The 20,581-nt window shown below is 54.8% G+C and overlaps 3 protein-coding genes across 3 annotated transcripts, besides 2 other annotated features; 2 read left to right on the top strand and 1 right to left on the bottom strand.

The window, feature by feature from the left end:
* Positions 1-10,034: 10,034 nt before the first annotated feature.
* Positions 10,035-10,825, top strand: IUM83_19978 (uncharacterized protein; the record flags this gene model as incomplete). Its single annotated transcript, XM_067945047.1, has 3 exons — positions 10,035-10,452; positions 10,539-10,606; positions 10,688-10,825. 3 exons carry the CDS (start codon positions 10,035-10,037, stop codon positions 10,823-10,825), a joined length of 624 nt encoding a protein of 207 aa, XP_067781880.1.
* Positions 10,826-11,011: 186 nt separating this feature from the next.
* On the top strand, positions 11,012-15,605 carry IUM83_19977 (Calreticulin precursor; the record flags this gene model as incomplete). Its single annotated transcript, XM_067945046.1, has 2 exons — positions 11,012-11,410; positions 14,091-15,605. 2 exons carry the CDS (start codon positions 11,012-11,014, stop codon positions 15,603-15,605), a joined length of 1,914 nt encoding a protein of 637 aa, XP_067781881.1.
* Positions 15,606-15,856: 251 nt separating this feature from the next.
* On the bottom strand, positions 15,857-16,647 carry IUM83_19976 (uncharacterized protein; the record flags this gene model as incomplete). Its single annotated transcript, XM_067945045.1, has 3 exons — positions 15,857-15,994; positions 16,076-16,143; positions 16,230-16,647. 3 exons carry the CDS (start codon positions 16,645-16,647, stop codon positions 15,857-15,859), a joined length of 624 nt encoding a protein of 207 aa, XP_067781879.1.
* A 1,338-nt stretch (positions 16,648-17,985) lies between these two features.
* Positions 17,986-17,990: a sequence feature (Short protein (IUM83_19975, KAG6579955.1) was converted to a misc_feature.).
* Positions 17,991-18,054: 64 nt separating this feature from the next.
* Positions 18,055-18,088: a sequence feature (Short protein (IUM83_19975, KAG6579955.1) was converted to a misc_feature.).
* Between the last annotated feature and the right edge of the window lie 2,493 nt (positions 18,089-20,581).

Genomic DNA, 20,581 nt, shown 5'->3' with positions numbered 1-20,581 from the left:
ACACCCGCTTGCCAAAAGGCATTCGATGCAGTCAAGCGGGGCTTGACTGAGGCGCCGATCTTGGCAGTGGCTGACCAAGATCGCCCATTTCACGTAGTGTGTGACGCATCCGATTTCGCGATCGGATGCGCGTTAATGCAGCACGATCACGAGGGCCGTGATCGTGTCGTCTACTACCAATCGCGTCAGCTGAAGCCAGCTGAGCGCAACTATCCGGTGCATGACAAGGAACTCCTTGCCATGAAGTATGCACTCGCAAAGTTCCGAGTGTACTTGCTTGGGAGTAGACCATTTGTGGTCTACACAGACCATGCTTCACTGCGCACCGCAGTGAAGTCGCCACACATTTCACAAAGAATGGCGAGATGGCTCTCATTCTTTGCGGAGTATAACTTCCGGGTCGAATACAAACCCGGAAGATTGAATGTGGTGGCCGACGCGTTATCACGTCGACCGGACTACGCGGAAGCTGCTGACGTCAATGCCATTGACGTCATGCGATTGAGCAAGCCCACGTCGTCTCTGTTGGACGACGTGAAGGCCGCGTCCGCGCACGACGCGGACGCGAAACTCTTGCTGGCCTATGGCACAGCGCCTTCTGATAAGTCCCGTCAGAAGTTGCCAAAACATCTCCGTGCGCGTGCACACCGCTATCGTGTGCACGACGGACTACTGCTTTACAATGCAGTCGACGACAACGCGGATCGCGTTGTCGTGCCGAATGACTATGACCTGCGACTCAGGATCATGTACGAATATCATGATGCCCCGACCGCGGGACATCTCGGACGTGAGAAGACATACGTCCTTCTCACGCGCGACTTCTACTGGCACCACCAGTATAAGTGAGTGCGCAAGTACATCCGTGCTTGCGAGGTATGCCAACGCGTAAAGCCTGCGCCATTCGCGCAGGCTCCGTTACAATCACTACCGACTCCGTCGGAGTGTTGGAAGTCCATGTCATTGGACTTCATCTTTGGTCTTCCCCCGGACAGCGGAGGGAACACCGGTGTTGTGGTCTTTGTAGACCGTTTCAGCAAGATGGTACATCTTGCTGCGGTGCTAGCAGAGGTGACCGCGAAGCAGACGGCCCGTCTGCTCGTCGACATGGTGTTCAAACACCATGGCATGCCGTCCGACATCGTGTCGGACAGAGACCCGCGCTTCACAGCGCACCTGTGGCAAGAAGTGTTTACACTTCTTGGGAGCCAGCTTTCCATGTCGACTGCGGATCATCCGCAGACGGACGATCAAACCGAGCGCGTGAATCGCGTGCTCGTCGACATTTTGAAGAGCTACGCTCACTCGTTCCAATACTGGAGCGAGTGCTTATCGATGGCAGAGTTTGTCATCAACAACGCAGTGCATGCCTCGACCGGGCATACACCGTTCTACGTGAATGCCATGCGACATCCACGTCTACCGAGTTTACTCGGAGTGATGGCTCCCACTTTAAGTGGGGGAGGATCTACAACTGCAATACAGCAGCCGCAGAAAACCGCTGACACTTGCACAGTGTCAGCTGCAACAATGGACAAACCACATGAGTCTGCGCAGGGCGCAGACTCCCCCAACAACAAGGCCAACGACCACGGGTCTGCGCAGGGCGCAGACACCGCAAAGAACCACGCAGAGGCCGGGCCTCTAGCGGAGAGCGAGCTGAATGACTTCAGCTCGGATGCAATCAGTTTCATCACCAAAAGACAAGCCGTAATTCGGTTTGTCCAAGACACAATAGCAGCTTCTGTTGATCAACAGAAGCTGAACGCAGACAATGCGGACAGAGGCAACACAAATCAATTTAAAGTTGGTTCATTAGTTTTGTTAGCTACACAAAACCTCCCTAGACATGCAGTTTCGGATTTCGGAGCAAGCAAGCTTGCTCCGCGCTTCATCGGGCCGTTCACTGTGTTGGCACGGCACGGCAACGCATACACGCTAGACATACCGTCTAGCATGCGCCTCCATCCGACCTTCTACGTCGGACGGCTGAAGCCATACCTGCAGCACGAGCCATCTAGCTCGGCTGACCCGAAGCCTCGGCAGGAGCCGAGGCAGAAGCGGAGGACTTGGCCTCGGCGACGAGCAGCCTCTCCTCCAGCGCGCGGACGCGCTGGAGCAACCCCTTCATCTGGGTCCCCAGCTCGACCTGGATGTTCGAGGCGGTCTGCGAGACCGCCGCGACTTGGGCCTTCTGGTTCGTCAGCTCCTGTTTCAGGGCGGCGAACTCAGCGCCCTGCAAACGCTCCACGGCGGTCACCCGGTCGTGGAGAGGCGCATGCTGATCAGCCCGGGGCTGATCATACCCGGGGTGTGTTCCCACCCCCGCCACCGCCGATCCGTGACGCCCGCGGTTCAACCCGCTGGATTGTTGAGCGGATTGTTGACCATAGTATCCCGAAAACGAACCCTCAAGGGGCTCGTTTTCGTATTCGTTGGAGAGGATTTCCTCCCCATCGAGATACATGGGAGCCGCGGAACGTCTTGCTGGAGGACGTTCCGGAAATGGTGAGGGCGTACGAGGAGCAGTACGCGCTGGCGCAGCGGAAGTAATACGAGCGCTGGGATCATCGCTAGCGCCCGAACCCTCACGTGCTAAGAACTTAGCACGGAGCTCTTTGAGACTCTCGGGCACACGGAACGACGTGTACCCGTTCAGGTCGCGGTCGCTCAAGCGGACCGCGCCTGGAAAGCACTTCGTGCACTGAAAGCCCTCGGGCACAGCGCACGGCACATTTGCCTCCTCCGCAGCAACGTGGAGTTGCTCCAGCTTTCCACGCTTCGAGTACGTCTCGAAGCGATCACGCGCTTGCTTAATCCGATCACGGTAAGCACTCGGCCTCTTGTTGAAGTTCTCAACAAAGGCGTTCCAGCTTTGACAAAGTGCCTGCCATTCGGGCACTTTGCTGCGAGAAGATGTCTTCTTGCTTTGAAACCATCGGAGCTCATGAAAGAGTCCGATGTAATAATCGCGCCTTTGATGCGTTTCCGCATCAAAGTGCAGCTCAGCAGTCACAGCGTCATCTTTGATGGCGCTGCATACGTATAGCGGCACCTCATTCGGAGGTACCGAGTTCCCATACCGGTCCGCGATCTCGGGCACGGACGGCATCCACGGATCGCACGCTGCAGGCGCAGCGCGCGGAGAGCCTTGAGCTTTGGAATCACGAGCTGCAGCTGCAGCGCGCGGAGTACTGAGAGCCCCAGCGGAAGCGAGTGGGGTATCGCTCTCAGTACGCGAACGCTTCGAACTCGAAGCGTCCGATTCGTCCCCTTCACGCGGGCGAATGTTCTTGGCGTGAGGGTCGAGCGATTCGCTCGACACTGAGTCTTTGCGCTTTGAGGACGAGTCCTCCTCGTCCTCCATGTCTCCATCGTCGTCGTCGAAGTCGACGACGTCGCCGTACTTCGCCTTCTGGCGTTCGAAGTAGTCATCGATGGAGAGATGACTCTCCACCGACTTTGCGGACTTCTTTTGAGGCGCGCTCATCGTTGAATGAGCGCGGATTTCTTCTCCAAACTCGGAGAATTGACGAATGGTCAATTCCGAAGATTGATGTGCGGAGACCCCGCGCGTCTAACCCTAAGGGGGGGATGGTGTAACGGGGTTACACGTACAAGTTGCTACAAGCCACTTGTGAATTTAACAGATAGGATATCTGTTAAAGTTTTAGATGCTTCCTCACCTTGGCGTAAGACACACCAATGGATACATTGAAGTGGGCCACACATACCCAAAGATCCTATTGGTAGAAAGCAGCATCTTTCTACCAATCAGAGACATGCATATTAACGGGGCTCTGACAGCCAGCCGCTGTCAACCCCTTTCATAGATGATAAACAGTTTTTAGCAGATTTAGGAGGAAGATCAATTTACAAACAATACAGTTCTCATTTTACCTAATCTAAGTCACTTGGAATCCCGTCTTATTTAACTTATATTTGTGTATTCAAATATAATTAACCTAAGTAATTACTAAGTACTTACGCTTCCTCATACACGTTGCACAACGTGTAAGCTAAAGTAGTGAGTCAAGTTAGACCCACTAAACTTGCTCATACACGTAGCACAACGTGTAAGCAAAAGTAGTGAGTCAAGTTAGACCCACTACAAGTGTGTTGGGGGTTCATTTTCGGTGTTACGCTAAGCGCTCGTTTGGCCCAAGCATACGACGCCAAGAACTCCTCGAATGTTGGCGGCGTACCGCCGAAGCACTTCGATTTGTTGGGCGATCGTTACACAGTTTGTGATGAAGACACCGGGCTTGTATAGTGTTGCGGTCGGTGTAGTTGCAACACGTTGGTGGCATTAATAGTCGAGAAACGAATAGTACTTTGTCGCTTCGCCGCAGGATCACTCGACCGACACTCTGACAGCGCACATAGCCTTGTTCCGTTCCTTCTGCGGCGCGTTTACCCTGCAGCCTTTGTACGGGGAGCAGAACGCGTTCGTGCACCCGTATGCCGTGTCCCCATAGATAAGCTTGTTGTGAAACGCAGAGTTGTTCTCGAGTTGATGCTTCAATCCGCTTTCGTTCAACATGAACAAGTCGGGTCGACGGCCATCAACCGGGCCAAAGCGGTGCGAGATGATGCCGTCTGGAGTGACCACCGTCTGGACCTTTATGGCATGAACGCGCTTGTGGCCATTGTACATCGCCTGCTGACCATTGCTTGGGAGACAGATTGGCCGTATAGTCCTGCCGATAACCCTCGCACATCTGCAATGGATCCCGATGCCTTTGCTGCAATCGCTGCGAAATACCGGTCCAAGTTCTTGGTGATACGAAACGGAAGTTGGACTACGAGCTGTAGATCTTGAAACACTTAAAGACGGCTTCGGGCCGAGATTGCAAAACCAAAAGTGAGATTGAGTGAGTGAGTTTTAGTTTCTAGCCTGCTTGCTATGCTCTCTTGTTGGCAAAAAGAAAAGCAAACATCTGTGGGAATCGAACCCACGACCTTCGAGTCAAAGAACCGATACTAACCCACCAAGCAATACAGACTTGTGCAAAGTCATGGACACCCTACTCCTACATATGCAAATACTATGCACCCGCACATGCATCCACGCAGCTTGAACATCCAGACGCGCTCCCACGCGCTCGTCCTCATGCACACGCAGCCTGCGCGTCTCATCTTGAGCATTGGACGCCGCCACAAAGCCGCGCACACGCGCACACACACACGCACGCACACACAATGGCGCGCCAAGTGTGAAGTCACGCGCACGCATCACCCTTTAACACTCTCCCTTGATGCGCTGTGCTTGGCGTCTTAGTCGTCCATGCCGAGTCCGACGATAAACTGGCGGTGCTTGGGTCGTGCCAGCGCCTTGGTAAACCCGTCCGCGAACATCTCGTCTGTCGGCTTGTACTCAAGCACGATATCTTGTCTTCCACCTGCTCGCGCAAGAAGTGATACTTCAGGTGGATGTGCTTCGTGCGTGAGTGGTAAGCTGGGTTCTTGGTCAGCGCAATGCATCCTTGGTTGTCCTGGAATATTGTAGTAGCACCCACACACTCAGACCCCACGTCCTTTAGTAGCTGGCGCAGCCATACTGCCTCTTGGGTGGCATTGTATAAGGCCATATACTCTGCCTCCGTGCTCGATGTTGCCACTGTCGGTTGCCGCTTCGACTTCCACGAAATCGCACTCCCATTCAGGAAAAACACGTAGCCTGTAGTCGAGCGCCGGGTGTCCAGATCGCCCGCCCAGTTCGCATCCGCGTAGCCGAACAGCTCTCCCTTGGTCCCGCCGTTGAACACAAGCCCCAAGTCTTGAGTCGTCTTCAAATACTTTAAATTCCTTTTTGCGGCCACCCAATGAGACTTGTTGTAGTACTCGCAAAACTTGGCCACTTCACCCACAGCTTGAGCAATGTCCGGACGGGTGCAAGTTGCGAGGTACATTAAAGCCCCCACCAACTCGCGGTACGGGTACTTAGCCGCGAAAACTTCGTCCTCCGAGGGTTTCACCAGTTTCGAGTTGCTATCCGCTGGTGTGTGTACTGCCTTGCAGTTTTCTACACCGAACTTTTCTGCGAGTCGCTGAATATACGCTCGTTGGTTCATGATAATGACCTTGCTCTCACGGTCGCGGTGGATCTCGATGCCGAGACAGTACTTTAGCTCACCGAGCTCCTTAATGCTGAACTCACACTTCAGCGCCTCCTTGATCCCAGTAATATCTGCTTTCGTCTTGCTGAAGATCGTGAGGTCGTCCACATAGACGACAATAATGCTGAACTTTGAGTCAGAACGCCGAACGTACACACACGGATCCGCCGCCGATCGACAGAAACCTTGGCTTTCCAAGTGCTTATTCAGCTTGCTGTTCCATTGACGCGCCGCTTGCTTCGTGCCGTAAAGTGCTTGCGTCAGCAAACACTTCTTAGTCGGGTTGGTTTGGTCCTCAAAACCATCTGGCTGGTCCATATAGAGTTCCTCGTCCACGTCACCGTATAGAAACGCGGTGTCAACATCCATGTTTTCAGCCTCCATGTCTTCCTCTGCAGCAATTGCCACAACCATGTTGATGGACTCCTTGCGTGCTACAGGAGCGAACGTCTCCGTGTAGTCAACTCCTGGGCGTTGTGTGAAGCCCTTTGCCACCAAACGAGCCTTGAACTTGATAATTTTCCCGCTCGGGTCTCGCTTGATGCGGAAAACCCATTTGCACCCGATTGCCTTTTTGTCTGATGGCATATCCACCAAAGTCCAGGTGCGGTGATCCTCAAGCGACTTCATCTCGCTTTCCATGGCACGCAGCCACTCGTCCTTGTACTTGCTGCGCATAACTTCGTCGTATGAAACAGCACGCTCGCCGTCGTCGTCTTCGGTAAGTAGACAGTAGAGGGAATCGAACTCACCCTCAAAGTCGTCCAAGTTGAACTCACCACGTCGAGTCCCGGGGTACTCGTCCTGGTAGCGCACAACTCCACGCCTTTTGCGTGCCGGACGCACCATCCACTCCTCCTCGCCATCTCTCCCCGGAGTGCTAGAGCCACGCGTCGGCACAGAGTCAGTCGGCCCGCTGTGATTATCAGGTTCCCGGCGTGGGTGAGTTGGGGGCGTGCGGAAACCTTCCTCAACGCTGGGTTCTTCCGTGCGCTCCTCTTCTTCGTCGTTGCCGATGATATCGATCACCTCCTGGCTGCCCTCCTTACGCGCCGTAGCGAGTGGGGCTTCAGCAAACGTCACATTCCTTGAAATCACGATTGATCCGTTAGTTGGGTCCAGCAGTCGATATGCTTTGTGCTGTTTGGCGTAGCCGAGGAAAATGCACTTGATACCCGAGTCATCCAGCTTTTTGCGTTTTTGCTTGGTCGCATGGGCGTAGCACTCGGTCCCAAAAACGCGCATGTGCTCCAGACGTGGCTCCCTTTTGTAAACCAGTTGGAACGGACTTGAGTGTGGGTTTGAAGTGTTAGGCAACACGTTCCGAATGTCTGCTGCAGTCATCATAGCCTCACACCAGTACGACTTGTCAATCCCGCTCTCTTTCAGCATGCAGCGTGTCATTTCGACCAGCGTACGGTTCATTCGCTCTGCCATACCGTTCTGCTGCGGGTTGTATGGTACCGTAAACTCCTGCTCGACCATCTTGTCGTCGCAAAGAGTCTCCATTGCTGCGTTGCAATATTCACCACCATTATCACTGCGTAACACCTTAATCTTGATGCCCGCGCTTGTTTCTGCCTCTTTGAGAAATTTCTTGAACGCCTCACACACTTCGCTCTTCTTGCGTAGTGGATAGATCGTCACAAAACGGCTTTTCATCAAAATAAAGCTCACAATATACTTGTAGCCCGACTTGGATGCGGGGGTGACAGGCCCCAACACATCAGAGCACACGGTGGTGTCATTGCGTGCACTCTCCCTGGCTTCGAGCTCCTTCTCGGTTGAACTGAATGGCTTGCGTGCTTGTTTCGCAGTCGCGCATACACCACACACGGTTCCAGGTGCAACTTGCGCACCACTGAGTTTTCCGTCCTTAACCATGGAGTTCAACGTGCTGAAAGACACGTGACCGAGTCGCCGATGCCACAGACCAACGTCGTTTTCAGCCACATGACACTCCTCACCACCATTAGTGTTGAGGTACATCAGCTTGACTTGCTTCCTACCCGTCGCCACAACTTGGCTGCCGCGTTTCACAACGCACCGCTCGCTGTCCATAGTTACGGTCATACCGCGTGCTGTTGCAGCCGTCAGAGAGAACAGGTTCTTGTTTAAGTCTTCAACATGCAACGTGTTTTCCAGCCGCGCGTTTATCCACGAACTTCCAGTCCAGACACGCAAAACAACTGTTCCAAAGCCGAGAATCTTCAAGTTCGCACTGTTCTTTGCGCTCAATATGCTGCGCGCAGTCTTTATAGCCGAGTACTCGTGAAAGGCGTCGCGTGTCTTGCACATGTGTGCCGAAGCACCACTATCCATCACCCAGCTCTCGCTCGCAAAAGCGTCGGTCGCGTTAAACGCAACGTTTGACTGGTCTTGGATACCATCATCGGGACTTGCCCTAGAACGGCAATCCCTCGCGTAGTGGCCCATCTTGCCACAGTTGAAACACGCTCCGGAGAATCCCTTTTTGCGTCCCCCGCGTGTGTTCTTCTTCTTCTGTTGCTTCTTTCCATTGCCCTTACCGGCAAGAAGCGCGGTCGCCTCTTCGACGCGCGTCGAGTCCTTTTGACGCACTTCTTCCGCAATCAGCTTGCTCACGAGGTCTGCAAGCTTGAAATTGCTCACTGACATGCGAAATGCTTGAACCAGGCTCTCGTAGCTCGATGGTAGACTCCGCAACATCGTCGCGCAGACGTCTTCTTCACTCGGCTCACATCCCGCGTTCTTCATATCCATCACGAGCTTCTCTAACTCCATTACGTGATTGCTGACGGAGGATGCTGTAAACTTGAACGCCGAGAACTTCTCCTTGAGCCACAGTCGGTTCGCCATGTCTTGAGTCTTGTGGAACGTTTTCAATGTGTCCCACGCTTCCTTCGCAGTCTTGGACGTCACCACGTGCATCAACTGCGAGTCGTTGAGGTTGAGCACAATCGCCGCGTGCGCTTGCTGCTCCTTCGCCGAGGCCACCCCGGCTTCTCCGCTGACCGCATCCCACAATCCTTTGGACATCAGGTACATCTTCATCTTGTAGCTCCACAGCGAGTAGTTCGAGCCGTCGAAAGGCTCGACTTTGAACTTGGTGTCGGTACTTGGGCTCATAACCAAAAGGAAGTTGGACTACGAGCTGTAGAGCTTGAAACACTTAAAGACGGCTTCGGGCCGAGATTGCAAAACCAAAAGTGAGATTGAGTGATTGAGTTTTAGTTTCTAGCCTGCTTGCTATGCTCTCTTGTTGGCAAAAAGAAAAGCAAACATCTGTGGGAATCGAACCCACGACCTTCGAGTCAAAGAACCGATACTAACCCACCAAGCAATACAGACTTGTGCAAAGTCATGGACACCCTACTCCTACATATGCAAATACTATGCACCCGCACACGCATCCACGCAGCTTGAACATCCAGACGCGCTTCCACGCGCTCGTCCTCATGCACACGCAGCCTGCGCGTCTCATCTTGAGCATTGGACGCCGCCACAAAGCCGCGCACACGCGCACACACACACGCACGCACACACAATGGCGCGCCAAGTGTGAAGTCACGCGCACGCATCACCCTTTAACAATACGGGCTGTATCAAAGAATAACAACTCCGCCAGCTTCTCGTCCAGGAACTTGACGACGAAGTAGAAGATACGTATCACGCTTTGAAGTTCTGTTCGCTGAATACTATTCTACAGTCACGGTTCGCGTGCTATGTTGTCGTTTTCGTTTTTGTATGGGATTTGGCAACAGCTTTTTCCGCTGTACTTGCTTTTTCTTGAAAAAAAAAAAACGATTTTATAATCCGTCAAAACGTACGTTTTGACGTATTCTTATTTACACAATTCTCACACCAATTCGGCGTGGTCCACTTCCAACCGGCTTCACCTGATCAATGCATGCGTCCTCAATAGACAGACCAGCCATGGTGGCGAACGCGGAGCTGACAACGCGGCAGGGCGACGACGAGCGTCTGGCGGAGGACGCGGAGCCCTCGGGCAAGTACAGCACGTCTCCCAGCGCGCGCGGGCGCTGCTGCGTGCGCTACGGCCGCACGCGCGTGCTGTGCTCGCTGTCCAGAGCCTACGGCCCCTTCCCGAGCACGTGCCACGTCGGGCCGCACTGGGGCTGCATGCTGGTGACGTACTGCCTGGCGGTGGGGCCGGCCTTCCTCTTCTTCGCGCGCGACCTGCTGGCGGGGCTCCGGGTGGCGCTGCTGGTGTCCATCTGCCTCACCACGGCGGCCTTTACCATGGTGGCGTGCAGCGACCCGGGCGTGGTCTTCGAGGACCTGGAGGCGTCCACGCGGCTGCAGGGGGACGTCGAGCGGGGCGTCATCTGCGGTGGGTGCGCTGCTGTAGAGGGGAGGGAGTATGGAGTATTTACTAGGCTGAGGGGCTGATACGCGTGTGTGCGCCTGCGTGTGCAGCGCAATGCGAGGTGCGGCGGCCGCTGAACGCGTCGCACTGCTCCGACTGCGGCGTGTGCGTGAGAGAGGTGAGGTGCTGGGCGTTGCGTTGCACGGTGGACGCCTTAGCTGATGGGAGTGCTGCGTGTGTTGTGTGTTGTGTGCTGTAGCTGGACCACCATTGTCCGTGGACGGGCAAGTGCGTGGGCAAGCGCACGATCAAGTGGTTCTACGTGTTCCTCACCTTGATCTCGCTGCACTGCATGCTCATCGCCGCGGTCTGCCTCGTCACATTCGTGGCTCGATGAAGAGCGCAAAACTGAAGCTATGCGTGCCTGTCGCTCGGATGAGTTAGCTGCGTACTAAGTATGTTGGTGCTGAACGCGATCAAGAGTTGGCTCTGCTCTGAGGTGGTGAGCTTGTGCGGCAACCAAAGTCCATAGACCCGACGTGGAGGTCACCAAGCAGGAGGGAGTTCCGGTTTACTCGAACTATTGAAGAAGCAGGGCCTCGAGTTCCAGTTCGGCACCAAGGTCACGGACTCGGAGGTCAATGGCGACGTTGTGAAGCTCACCACGGAGCCCTCCCAGGGCGGCGATGCCTCCACGATTGAGTCCGACACCGTTCTTGTGGCTACGTGCCGTCGCGCCTACACGGCCGGCCTGGGCCTGGAGCAGATGAGCATCCACGCCGACAAGCTCGGCCGCGTCGATGTGGACGATGTCTTCCGCACGCGGGTGCCCGGCATCTTCGCCACCGGCGACGTGATTAAGGTGGCGCACAAGGCCGAGGAGGAGGGCGTTGCCTGCGTGGAGAACATTGCCGACAAGCAAGGTCACGTCAATTACGGCGCCATCCCCGACGTCATCTACACGTTCCCGGGGTTCGCTTCGGTGGGGAGGAGCTCAAGGCCAAGGGCATTGAGTGCAACGTCGGCAAGTTCTCCATGATGGCCAACAGCCGTGCCCGCATAGTGGCCGAGGCCAGGTGCTTGCCGAGAAGAAGACGGACAAGCTGCTTGGCATACATACCATGGCCGCAACGCAGGCGAGATGATCGCCGAGGGCGTGGTTGGCATTGAGTACGGCGTTCAAGGAGACCAGACCAGGCACCTTTGACAATCCAATCAACTTCTTGGTCGGTGGGTACTGCCTCGTAGAGATTTATGCCACTGGAACCCACACACCAGGCTTGAGGCTTGCTCTGATGGGGATGCCTATGGTTATCCGACCCATTTCAGGACTGGGTTCCGATACCCCTCATTACACTATGGAGCATTTTAGGCACTTGGGGCCTCCAGCCCACCCAACTATCCCACACCGGGGTGCGGGTTGGCAGGGCGGACCACTTCACAGAGTGGCTGCTCGTCCAAGATATTGCCTATCGCCGGTCTCCGTGGAAAGTCCCGCACTCGGCGGGGGTCGATCCCGGTACCTCCCGATCTTCGCGCCAGGTTGTGAACGGTACTGCCTCGCAGAGCGAATAATATGGAATGGAGTGAGCACTGGGTTAGCACGGGCCAAGAACTAGCACAATGGCTTGTGTGGCAGTCCTATGGTAATCTTTATTGCAACGTAAGCTGTTTCTGCAGGATAGTTCCTGGCCGCTGTCTCCTAATTCACTTTTGGTCGGTTCCCATGAACGTTGCTGTCCAACCTTCATTTATCACCAAATTGGAGTCCGACGACCAAAAATTCGCTCCGTTAAACAGCTCGCACGTTGAAGTCAATCTTGTGGATTCGAAGTTGAAGGCTTTGCAGTTGCGGTCGTTGAAACAGAGCTCGCAACATGCCTGATAGGTGATTGCACCGAAAGTCCCATAGACGCCAGGTACATAGCGAACTCCATTCGTACCCTGAATTCGATCACCGTTGATATAACAAACGTAGTCGACTGGGGGCTGCGTGATCGTTGGGTGATGGCGCAATTTGTCATGGTCATCAGAATCGGAGTACGTGATGGCGCGAGTCTCGTGCAGCGAGTCGCTGGCACCATAGTGCGTGGAGGTCGGGGCTTCTGCTGATAAGGATCCTCCCACTTTAACGCTGGCAAGGAGCACGGCTGCAACAGGCTTGATCAGAGTCATCACTTAAATTGAGGGGAAAGTTGACGTTGTCTCAAAAGTGGAAGTTGGGAAGTGATAGCGTTAATGGCCACAGCGTGAACTGCACGGGTCTTTCGGTTATCTCTTCACCCGTTTTTGAAAGACGCAAACCACTGCCACCCATGAGTACTGCAATTGCCTGGAAACGGACGTTAGCTCATCTGCAAAATGCAGATAACCTTTGCGAAAAGGCAGCAGGTGTTAGGACACCAGTATAACGGTAGCGAAACCATCGATCGTTTGATCATCACTCTTTAAACTTCAGTGACACACGTTCTGGAGTACAGGTGCGTATATCGACAACGAACCACTCAAGGCCGTCTTTTAATGTCGCTAACCATACTGTAGTGATCGCACCAAATATCGGGCTTTGCTCAGCGTGGCAGCAACAGGGCTTCCGCTCTCATATGAGCACAGGGTCGGCTCAAACCGCAGCTATCTTCACATTATATACTCTGTCCGTACAGTCGTATGTAGGCATTAATGTCTACCTCGTGACGGGTTTGACATCTGAGGGGCCGGTCGTTTTAGTAGTCGTTAGATAGCCTAAGTGACAGCAATGTATTATTCATCAATTAAAAAAAATCTACCGCTACACGAAAAGTCTTCCTGCATGCACCTTCAAACGACGTAACACCTCGCTTATGACTCGGCGCTCACGCTTGGTCAAGAAAGCGGCGACTAAACCCTTGTAGGTAGAGCTGCAACCTGCAATACGCTGTTTGCGACGCTCAGTAGGCGAACAGGGGCAAATTCGAACTACCGACCAAAGTAAACGGCCAATTCCTGCTGGTTCCAAAATTCGCGTTCTAGAATCCGTGCCGAAACTCGTGGTTTGCCGATCTACGTGGCATCGCGGTGTTGTGCTACGATCATGCGGTAAGCCTATCGGACCGTTAACCAGACGGTGTCCCGTACTTCGCTTTGACCACGAAGGAGTCGGCGAACGGCGGGCCCCGGACCGATTGCGAGGTGGAGACGAAAACTACATGTATAGCTGGGCGTATATGATGACAGGGAGCACCAACACGCGCGGACCAAGCTACCTACAGGTCAACGCCGCGACGTCTACGTCGTCCTAGAGTTTCGTACACGTGCGACTTGGCGGAATCTGTCGTGCAGTGGTTCAAGGACGGATGCGCATTACCGCGCCGCAGCGACTGTCGAATCCGTAGTGTAGATACGCACTTGCACTCGACACACTCGACGCACTGAAGGGCGGACCAGTGTATTCACCCATCAACTATTGCGCGGCAGTCATTTCAGTGGGGCGAAGGCATTTACGGCAGGCACATTCGCCTGCCGGACGCGTGCAAGTTGCCTTTGTGTACAACTTGTGTATTTCGACAAGTACAGTGTCCACCCTCTTGCGCCTTCCACCTTCCAAACTTCATATCTTCACAGCCTCCGTGCATACCAAACCCCTATCATAACCCCATTCACCTGCCAATTCGCATTCTCGCAAACAGACGCTTTCCGCCAGACCCCCACTGTCCGACGTCCACGTGGCCTCGTACGTCAGCTCGCACTTACCCGGGAGCCCGCCCTCCACGTGGCGATCCGACCTCAACCTGCGATCCAATCCGCTTGTGCCATTCGAGAATTTGCGCTGCTTCAAGCACGAGCCTCCCTCTCCTCCGACCAACACTCTTCCCGCAACTCAACAACTCAAGATGCTGACCAAGCTGGTGGTGGCGCTGGCCGCTGTGGCCGCGACCGTGGCGCAGGCCGAGACGATCTTCCGCGAGACCTTCGACGACGCCGACTGGGAGAGCCGCTGGGTGGCCTCGACGTGGAAGCCCGCGGCCGAGGTGGGCAAGTTCGAGCAGGTGACGGGCAAGTTCTACACGGCGGAGGGCGACCAGGCCATCAAGACGAGCGAGGACGCGCGCTTCTACGCGCTGTCGGCCAAGTTCGCCAAGCCGCTGGACAACAAGGGCAAGGACCTGTACCTGTCGTACCTGGTGCAGCACGAGCAGAAGCTGGACTGCGGCGGCGCCTACATCAAGCTGCTGCCCGCGGACGTGGACCAGGCCAACTTCGGCGGCGAGTCGCCCTACGCCGTCATGTTCGGCCCGGACATCTGCGGCAGCACCAAGAAGACGCACGCCATCCTCAACTACGCGCGCCCCGGCGAGGACGCCGTGAACATGGACCACCAGGACACGATCCGCGCCGAGTCGGACACGGACGCGCACCTGTACTCGTTCGTGCTCAAGCACGACAACACGTACGAGGTGAGGATGGACGGCAAGAGCATCAAGGAGGGCGAGCTCGCCAAGAGCTGGCCCTTCCAGCCCGAGAAGCAGATCAAGGACCCCAACCAGTCCAAGCCCAAGGACTGGGTGGACGCCAAGCAGGTCCCGGACCCGGAGGACAAGAAGCCCGAGGGCTACGACGACATCCCCAAGACCATCCCCGACCCGGAGGCCGAGAAGCCCGAGGACTGGGACGACGAGGACGACGGCGAGTGGGAGCCCGCCATGATCGAGAACCCCGAGTTCAAGGGCGACTGGAAGCCCAAGATGATCGACAACCCGGACTACAAGGGCGAGTGGGAGCACCCGCTCATCGAGAACCCGGACTACTTCGAGGACGACGCCATGTACAACGTCGCCAAGAACGTGGGCGCCATCGGCTTCGAGCTGTGGCAGGTCAAGAGCGGCACGCTGTTCGACGACATCCTGGTCACGGACAGCGAGGAGGAGTTCAACGCCCACGAGGAGGCCGTGCTCGCCAAGACGGATGCCATGGTTGCCAAGAAGAAGCAGATCCAGGACGAGGAGAAGGCCCAGAAGGAGGCCGAGGCCAAGGCCAAGGAGGCCGAGGAGAAGGAGGACTCCGATGAGGAAGACGCCGACGAGGACGAGGAGGAGGCCAAGGAGGAGTCCAAGGAGGACGCCGCCGAGGAGGCGAAGGAGACCAAGGAGGAGGCTAAGGAGGAGGAGGCCAAGGAGGAGAAGGCCGAGAAGGACGAGCTGTAGAGCGGTCTGTCTGAGCCTAGTCCCCTTCATACTTTTTTAACTTTTTGTTTCGCTAGTGCGAGCAACAAATACACGTAGAGTTGGTCAACAGTGAAATCATTGTACATGTAACCTGTGTCGTATGCAACACAGCTTTGCTGCAGTACGCTCGTTGTGGCTGGTACCGTCAAGTATCCTCTTGATCGCCACCAGCACAAACTAGCGGTAACTCATCCGAGCGACAGGCACGCATAGCTTCAGTTTTGCGCTCTTCATCGAGCCACGAATGTGACGAGGCAGACCGCGGCGATGAGCATGCAGTGCAGCGAGATCAAGGTGAGGAACACGTAGAACCACTTGATCGTGCGCTTGCCCACGCACTTGCCCGTCCACGGACAATGGTGGTCCAGCTACAGCACACAACACACAACACACGCAGCACTCCCATCAGCTAAGGCGTCCACCGTGCAACGCAACGCCCAGCACCTCACCTCTCTCACGCACACGCCGCAGTCGGAGCAGTGCGACGCGTTCAGCGGCCGCCGCACCTCGCATTGCGCTGCACACGCAGGCGCACACACGCGTATCAGCCCCTCAGCCTACTAAATACTCCATACTCCCTCCCCTCTACAGCAGCGCACCCACCGCAGATGACGCCCCGCTCGACGTCCCCCTGCAGCTGCGTGGACGCCTCCAGGTCCTCGAAGACCACGCCCGGGTCGCTGCACGCCACCATGGTAAAGGCCGCCGTGGTGAGGCAGATGGACACCAGCAGCGCCACCCGGAGCCCCGCCAGCAGGTCGCGCGCGAAGAAGAGGAAGGCCGGCGCCACCGCCAGGCAGTACGTCACCAGCATGCAGCCCCAGTGCGGCCCGACGTGGCACGTGCCCGGGAAGGGGCCGTAGGCTCTGGACAGCGAGCACAGCACGCGCGTGCGGCCGTAGCGCACGCAGCAGCGTCCGCGCGCGCTGGGAGACGTGCTGTACTTGCCCGAGGGCTCCGCGTCCTCCGCCAGACGCTCGTCGTCGCCCTGCCGCGTTGTCAGCTCCGCGTTCGCCACCATGGCTGGTCTGTCTATTGAGGACGCATGCATTGATCAGGTGAAGCCGGTTGGAAGTGGACCACGCTGAATTGGTGGGACAATTGTGTAAATCAGAATACGTCAAAACGTACGTTTTGGCGGATTATAAAATCGTTTTTTTTTTGCAAAAAGTTCTTTTTAAAGAAAAAGAAAGTACAGCGGACGACGGAAAAAGACAACAGGACTCATACGAAACCGAAAATGACAAAATAGTACGCGAAACAGGATCGTTGGCTAATTTTAGCGAACAGAACAAAAGAGTGTCGCGTCGTAGCCGTCCGACTCGTAGGGTTAATTGAGCCCCTCTACAGTCACACCTCCATAAGTGGCATCCAATTGGTTCGGGCCGAGGCTCTATCTCATTCAGAGAACGTGTCAGATAAAGAAATGGCAACATCTTTCAAATGGCTACATTGTATTTCCTTGGATGTCTGACGGGACGTATTTCCTCGCGTTTTAGTGCACTCTTAACACTCTAAAAGAAAACAAGAAGACAGTTCCCATTTAGTAGGCGAGCTCCTCATTCTTGTTGCCCCGTCAGCATTTCTAAAAGCGCCGTTCACCCCGTAGCTTATCGCAAAGGGCGTTTACTCATGGCTCGCCAGGGAAGACAATATGAGAGAATTGCACCTGAGAGCGTAGTTAACGTGGAGCGGGCGTAGCTGGAGACGGCAATGGCCAATAACATCGACCAAATGAAGGAGCTGCGGTCAGCTCACCCCGAGTAGCTTCATCTAGATCGAGTAGGTAGACTCCACATGCGTACGCCTATTGCTTAGACTAAGTCTGAACGCTTGCTTGCTAGAATGCGGCCGAGGACTCGGGGATGAACTCACGAACGCTCAGCGTCGATAGCTGGGATGGCTTTCGCCTGGGTACTATCGGAGCCTCAGCGTTGCGTGATGATCGAGTACCTGCTCGAAGAGGGCCAAGATCCTGACACCAAAGACACCACTGGCATGACCCCGATCATGCTTGTCATCATGTACCATAACCTGCAGGCAACACGGTGTGTGTTCCGGGACCGCATGGTTGTTCCGCGCAACCTCATCTCCGATGTGCGTGGCTTGGTTGTACATATTACTAAGACCCACTGACAAGATAACGGTTGATTTGATCTGGACTCGGCATTTCCCGTCAGTGTCAGCAAGAGGATACCGAGCGACTTCAATCTACAATTCGACGCATCCAGCTGCTTCTGCGCTTTGGCGCTGACCCAAACAAGCAATGTCACCGAGGCTCTGCACCATGCAACCACGGACGACGTTTATGAGGTCGCCAGATTGCTCCACGAGAATGGGGCTGACATTGACGCGTAGGATGACGTACGTAATATATGCATGCTCTGTTGCCGCGGTGAAATCGCTGATGCTACTTTGTGGAGGACAGGAAGGGAAGTCACCGTTGTACCATTGCATCCAAGGTCCGAGTTTGCAAGTGGGAGACCTGCTCATGGAGAACAGAGCGCAGATCAATCTCCCAGACAAGGATGGCGTGACTCCACTCCAGCTTATGATACGTAAGGAAGACGTGAATATGCTTCAAGTCATTATCAACCACCACCATCTCGTTCCGATGGATGGTGGCGAAGACTCTCCGGCTCCGACCTGGTAAGTGCCATCGACCAAGGAGCGTTATCGGTCGTGGCGTTTCTGCTGGATGAAGCGTACGTCGAGGTGGGGTATCAGAGCGCCAACGGTGAGACAGCCATGCATCGGGCAATGTTGAAGTCGAGACCGGAAGTAGCAGAGCGACTCCGCACTTTGGATGACCAGGGTCAAGCTTTGAGCTTGCGCACAGTGACTGGAGAGTCGTGCTTCCACTACGCAGCAAGGTATTCGCCCCCCGATGAGCTACAGCACCTGCTGGAGTTTTATCGTCAGTGGCACGAGCAAAGACCACTCGTTGTCAGCAGGACAGGCCGTAGATGTTGTGCCATTGTTGGTTTTACTCCCATGCGACCGCGCACTATCGATAGCGTTGTTGGAACACGTTGGGTTGTTCGCTAGACAGCAAACCACCTGATGTTGTTGGCAATGCACGAACAGCTCGCTTCCGCGTGGGCGAGGCTGGTTGCGCAGCCATGACAATGAAAATGGATCGAGGTGCTCGCAGCCTCCTAAACACCAATATTACTGATCGGCAACGTTGCCGTATGCAAAGAGTGCTCTTTATTTTCGATTGACTGTCATTCCCCTCGGCTACACGCTAAAGCGTTCCCACTTATCCGGTAACGCACCATCTCCGAGCTGCGCAATGGCGCGCAGCTTGACAAACCACGAACAATTGACGAAAGACTTTCCACGTCTCGTTCACCATCGTCTCCTGCGCTTTGGCCTCGTCGATCAAATGAAGAGATCCGTCGCGATGAACACCGATGCTACTGCGTCTTCGCCCACCGCTTGGCGCCGTAGTGGCCACATTTTGCTCTTGTTGTCGGATATCAAAGATCTGTGTGAGTTTTTGAAGCCTTTCGAGAAACAGGACGTGGACAGCTTCCAGCTGCGCCACATCTTGACTGGACACAACGTCCGCCGACGATGACGAGCTCAAATACAGCACGTTACCACTGCTCCCACCCTCGTCACTTGTTGGCCAACGCGAAAGGGCTTTTGCCTGGATATCATTGTTCTTGCCAATCTGACGAAGATCGTCCAGTAATTGTCGACAAGGTTCCTCATAGTCGTCCCACGTACTGACAAGGAACTCATAGCTCAGTTGCGGACTGGCCTTGACTTCATATCTTGGCGCCGCATGTTCTAGTAATTGTAGTTCGTTCAACGTTTCGTTCGCGACAAGAGGGAAACAGGCGGCAGCGATGCGGTCGCTAATTGGGTCAGTTGTCGACGTACTAGTAGAGGAGTCATTTTCATAGGTTTGAATTTTCTCTGTGATGTACAACCGACGCAAAATTACGCATAAGTCCTCCGATGTGAACGTGATATCCACTTTCTGCAAGATATTTGACAACGTTTCCAGCTGCAACTGCTTTTCGAAGTGGACCAGTTCATTTTCAGCTTCACAACAAGCCACGCGGATCTCGTTTAGGCGATGAAGAATGTAGCGCCTCCACTCTTGCAGCACAAACACTAGAAACGAACTAGCCTCCATTTCAGAAGGGAGCTCCGAGTCGCTATATTACTGGTTGTAGCTGCAATCAACGCATTTTTCGTTCGGACCCAGCTTTGAAAATGCCGTCTGCAAAATGGTCTCCACCACTGCGATGGGCACAAAATCTGCCTCCCAACCATCGACGAAGCAACTGAAACGCTATCGTCAGAAGTATTACCTGAAACCTTGCTTCGTACTGGGTTAATGAGCTGGAAATTGTGCAACCCGGACCGAAAAATGGAGTGAAGGAACGCCAACGCCTCGTTTTGACCCAGTAGTTTATCTTCCGGGCACGTTGCTCATACAGCATAGGTAACTAAAGAGCACCGCCAGCGGATCCGATCGTACCAGTGATCGGCAGTTTGAAAATACGTCGTGGATCATGCGTTCGGACTCACAACGAGTACCGAATTTCTCCACGAAAAATCATAGATGAGCTCCACGAAAATGGGCTTTGGCGTGGGGCCAATCCCGCCATTGAGTGCACTCGAAACCGTCAGCTGCAATAGTGACGACCGCCCTGCGTGAAAGGCACTGCTGATACTACTAAGTTCTCTCAATACTGCGGTCATGCGCAGAGACTGCAGCGACACACGCAATATCATCGAAATCAGCAATCGCAGCCAGATCACAGGTCGTTCAGCCCTCCGGTGCCTGTAGTTTAGAACACCGCTGCCATATCGTCGGTGCATCAGTGACCGCATCACTAACGGTGCCCCCCGATCATGTAGCAGACGCTTACGAAACGTTACTTGCGACTCACACTGAGCTTTTGCCTTACTGCATCAATAAGTAGCTCCGTGCC

Source organism: Phytophthora cinnamomi (genome assembly GCF_018691715.1).
Source record: "Phytophthora cinnamomi strain GKB4 chromosome Unknown Contig113, whole genome shotgun sequence".
NCBI lineage: Eukaryota > Oomycota > Peronosporomycetes > Peronosporales > Peronosporaceae > Phytophthora > Phytophthora cinnamomi.
This window is presented reverse-complemented; position numbering and strand designations above follow the sequence as displayed.